This window comes from Nicotiana sylvestris, chromosome 12 (genome assembly GCF_000393655.2).
Source record: "Nicotiana sylvestris chromosome 12, ASM39365v2, whole genome shotgun sequence".
NCBI lineage: Eukaryota > Viridiplantae > Streptophyta > Magnoliopsida > Solanales > Solanaceae > Nicotiana > Nicotiana sylvestris.
This window is the reverse complement of record NC_091068.1, coordinates 49140039-49145129: the sequence shown is the minus strand read 5'-3', so window position 1 is coordinate 49145129 and position 5091 is coordinate 49140039. Positions and strand designations below refer to the sequence as shown.

At 38.3% G+C, this 5091-nt stretch overlaps 1 protein-coding gene across 1 annotated transcript; it reads left to right on the top strand.

Annotated features, from left to right (window-relative positions):
- Positions 1 to 2917: 2917 nt before the first annotated feature.
- LOC104245740 (psbP domain-containing protein 7, chloroplastic) lies at positions 2918 to 5091 on the top strand. The gene is made up of 3 exons (XM_009801398.2): positions 2918 to 3893; positions 4342 to 4552; positions 4630 to 5091. Exons 1-3 carry the CDS (start codon positions 3575 to 3577, stop codon positions 4943 to 4945), a joined length of 846 nt encoding a protein of 281 aa, XP_009799700.1. The 5' UTR covers positions 2918 to 3574; the 3' UTR covers positions 4946 to 5091.

Below are 5091 nucleotides of genomic sequence, written 5' to 3'. Positions count from 1 at the left end.
GCCGAAGAGACTAGAGTCACACTTGGTCAATCGGCTGTTTCTAATTTTGGCAAAAAATAGATGAACCTTAAGCCATCATCTTCTTCATGAAGATTTAAGATAGTAAACCTAGGCAAGGATAGCTGCTGGACGCAAAGAAAATTGCCCCCCCATCTATCCCATTCCCATCGCCGTTGTTCCTCCGTCTTCTCTGTTACTGTTGCGCCGGAAGGTGACAGATCCGGCGAGGTTCCGGCGCTGCTACGTTTGCTGTTCGGGTCCGTATCTGTTAGTCGAGCATCGAAACAATATTGTGAAGGTTCATTTCTCACACTATTTCTTTGTTAGGATATGATGCATGAACATATGGGCGTATTCTTGTCTATGTTTATTTTACTCATGAAAAATTGAAACGATTCCCTCTGTTTGTTGATTGTTAGGTCTCATTAGTTTGGTTTATTAGTTTTAAAAGGGTAAACTTTGGGACCATAGAAGAGAATGTCTGCCTGGAAATGTTCATTTTTAAAAGGGTTGACTGCTTTGATTAGTTTCTTCCCTTTTAAGCATTTGCTATCATTGTGAATAGAAAATCAGCGCTCTAATTTGAGGGAAGTGCAACATGAAGGGTTAGTGGTGTTTGCCTTTTGGGTGATTTAGGAAAAGTTTGAATGATATGATGATATTTCCCTTTCTTTTTGATGCGTTCTGTTGTAGTATACATTTTGAAGTTGAACTACATGCTCCTAATCATTTGGCTACCTACCTTTACTCTTTATGGGGAAGTATCTGTCTCTAAAATATAAAATCATATCGTAGTTGCTTTAGGCGCGATTAATGATAAATTATCGTGACTATGGATCCGGTTCTCGTGGCATGGTCATGATATGTAAGTCTAAAATTTGGGTGTGCATTTCATGTGACCCAATTTCCATTCTCAACATCGTTAAATAGGACGTGTCACGAATCGCGGGTACATTTCATGTGACGTGGTTCAAGACATGTTTTAAATAACGTTGAATCTTCCTAAAAATGATTAAAAGCGGTTAAAGAGTTAAAATTTGCACATAGGTTCAAATGTATTAAAATCAGATAATTAAGCCAGTTATAACAGTTGAGCGACCATGCTAGAACCACGGAACTAAGGAATGCCTAACACCTTCTCCCGGGTTAACAGAATTCCTTACTCGGATTTCTGGTTCACGAACTGTTAAATAGAGTCAACCCTTTCCTCGATTCGGGATTCAACCAGTGACTTGGGACACCATAAATCTCCCAAGTAGCGACTCTAAATCGTTTAACAATAAATCCCGTTTCGATTGTCCTTTAATTGGAAAAACTCCTTTAGACCCTTTCCGGGGGTGTAAGATAAAAAAGGAGGTGTGACAAAGACTGCATTTTTTTTCGTGGAGATTTGGAAGAAGAGATTTATATGGAGCAGCCAGAAGTATTTGAAGTAGCTGGAAAGAAAGACATGGTGTGCAAATTGAATAAAAGTCTTTATGGGTTAAAGCAGGCACCAAGGCAGTGGTACATGGAGTTTGACTCATTCATGAAAAGTCAAACATACATAAACACATATTCTGATCCATGTGTATACTTTAATAGATTTTCTGAGAATAACTTTATTATATTGTTATTGTATGCGGATGACATTTTAATTGTAGGAAAAGATAAGGGGCTGATCGCAAAGTTGAAGGGGGATCTGTTCAAGTCATTTGATATGAAGGACTTGGGCCCACCACAACAAATTCTGGGTATGAAGATAGTTCGAAAGCAAACAAACAAAAAGTTGTGGCTGTCTCAGGAGAAGTACATTAAACGTGTACTGGAACGCTTCAATATGAAGAATGCTAAGCTAGTCGGCACACCTCTTGCTAGTCATTTAAAGTTGAGCAAGAAGATGTGTCCTACAACAGTGGAGGAGAAAAGAAACATGGTTAGAGTTCCTTATTCTTCAATAGTCAGAAGCTTGATGTATGCAATGGTATGCACCAGACCTGATATTGCTCATGTAGTTGGTGTTGTTAGTAGATTCCTTGAAAATCGTGGAAAGGAACATTGGGAAAGTCAAGTGGATACTCAGGTACCTAAGAGGTACTATAGGAGATTGCTTGTGTTTTGGAGGATCTGATCTAATCTTGAAGGGCTACACGGATGCCGATATGACAGGTGATCTTGATAATTATAAATCTACTACATGATACTTGTTCATATTTTCAAGGGGAGCTATATTATGGCAGTCGAGGTTGCAGAAGTGTGTCACACTCTCTACAACTAAAGCAAAGTATATTGCCCTACTGAAGCTGGCAAGGAGATGATATGGTCGAAACGGTTCCTTCAAGAACTTGAATTACATCAGAAGGAGTATGTCGTCTATTGTGATAGTCAAAGTGCAATAAGCCTTAGTAAGAACTCCATGTACCATGCAAGGACCAAACATATCGACATGAGATATCATTGGATTCGAGAAATGGTAGAGAATAAATCTCTAAAAGTCTCGAAGATTTCTACAAGTGAAAATCCCGCAGATATGCTGTCCAAGGTGGTACCAAGAGACAAGTTCGAATTGTGCAAAGAACTTGTCGGCATGCACTCAAGCTAGAAGTCCAGTGTTACCTCCTTCAGGTGAATGTGTCTCGAGGGAGAGATTTGTGGGGTCCATTCCCATAAATAAAATAAAGAAAAAAGGAGATTGAGGGGTCCATCCCCATAATAAAGAAGAAAAAGATTGTGGGGTCCATCCCCATAATGAAGAAGAAAATTCTACAAGATGCCAAAATTGGTGGTAGACACCGAAACACGTTTTTGACTAAAATTGGTTTTGGTTGCGACACTTCTTCCTATAAATAGAAGCCTTCAGCTTCTCATTTTACACAACAATCTCAGAGGAAAAATATATCTGAGAGTTAGAAAGAAAGAGTGATGTTTTAGAGACAGGGTATAAGAAAATAGTTAGTGAGAAAAATAGAGAGTGAACAATATTATCGTGAGGTGGGAATATCAAAAGAGAATTATTTCTTTTGAGTGTTGTAGTGGTCTTTGGAGTATTTTAGTCAGACCTACAAAGTGTAAAATTCCTTACTATAGTGATATCAATTGCTCCTCTCGGGCAGTGGTTTTTTCCCTTATTCAAAAGAGTTTTCTACGTAAAAATCTTGGTGTCGTTGTTACTCTTTTATTCTTATTAATTACCGTATATTGGTACTACGTTATTATACCGCTTTTATTACCGTGAATATTATTTCCGTAGGGGTTTATTCCCAACAAAAACAACTCTCAAAACCTACGAATTTGATTTCTATTCTTGATTGGGCTTTGAAAGTCAGTGCTATGATTGCTCCGGAGAAATGCAAAGCGTGTCGCATGCCAACCATGAATAAGAACCACAAGATGTGGGTCAGTGGATAGGCTATCTTCGACGAGCCAAACCTTAATTCATCTTCTTTCTTCCTTTCTCACTTCTTTATTTTTTGGCTACACAACTTTACCCCTGCCCCATAAACATGAAGCAGAAACTTACAGGACAATAACTGCTCCTACTACTGCCTCAGTAATTCCACAATGAACTAAGAAGCTAAAGAATCAAATAACGGCAATGCATCCTTATCTTCATCCGCAAACAACTACGTCCCTTAACCGAGTATATATGACTCAGCCATCCGATAATCAGAAAGACAGAATCCAGGAGGTGACAATACGCCCGTCTAACCAATTTGCACCACTCGAATCAGTTTTCAGGCGGCGGCTACTTGTGGGGATTGGCACAGCATCTCTGGTTGCAGTGGGCGCCGATTTTGCTGGAGTCACTAGTTCCCTACTAGGCCTGTTGCCGGATAGTGCTCGGAGTCTTAGGCTTGATGTAATTTATCCTATTGGAGGTTATAGCCGATGCCTTGATGCGATTGAAGGATTTGGTTAGTACGTGTTTCCCTGTGTCCCATTGTATCATTTTATACGTACAGACCTCTCTATAATATCATCCCTATATAACAACACTTATTAAAACCAAGCTTTTTCGAAACCAATCATTTTACGCTATAGTATATGTTCTATATAACATCACTTCGTTATAACAACAAAAAATATTCGGAATAAACGAGTCTGTTATAGAGAGATTTGACTGGATATAATATTTTATTGAGTAAAAGTTTTAAAAAGAATTACTGTACTAAGAACTTTTGACACAAATTATAAATATGGAATACACTGAAAGTAACTATAATAACTTGTGGATTATAATGCCGAAGATAATGCTAATAAAATTATGTCATTGGAAAAAAAATGACTAGTACAATTTGTTATCTTCCTTTTCTTGTAATCTTTTCAAGTGAAAGAAATTATTTTTTGAACGTTTACAAATAGAGTTTATATATCCATCAAATTGGGTGGGAGATCAGACAGTATTGTATCGAGCAGCGAGAAAATTAGAAAGATCACTGGATCCACCACCTCTGAGCAATGATGATCGGAGGCGGAAGAATGTAAATGAGCCGGTTGTTGCATTTGGTCCACCGGGGTCAAATGGAGAGCTCAATGTTAGCGTCATTGTCTCACCAGTTTCTATTGATTTCTCGTAAGCTCCCTAATCTTAGCTTAAACTGGTAAATTCGATACAATCTGGTAAATTACCTGTGAGGTAAATTTTGGCAGGATAGAGACATTTGGAGGAGCAAAGGAAGTAGGAGAAGCTATAGTGCAGACTATAACAGGATCAGGCAAACTCCCTGATGTAAAGGGAACATTAATTCAAGCAAATGTAAGAGAAGATTCTTCGTCGAGGAATCTGAAATACTACACATTGGAATTCAAAGTTGAGAGCCCTGCATTCCGGAGACACAATGTTGCTGTATGCTGTATCAAGGGAGGAAAGTTATTCACTTTGAATTCCCAGGCTCCAGAGTCCATCTGGCCAAAGGTGAAAACTGATTTCTACAGAATAGCTGATTCTTTTAGCTTAACATCATGACAATATCCCAAGGGCGCAATGGAAATACATTTCTTTCTTTCGTTTTTTCTTAGGCCCTTTTTGTAAAAATTTTCTGCCCCATATCATTAACTTGGACTCAGGAAATGTATCCATTGTTTCTTGTTAGGTTTGTCTATTAAGTTTTA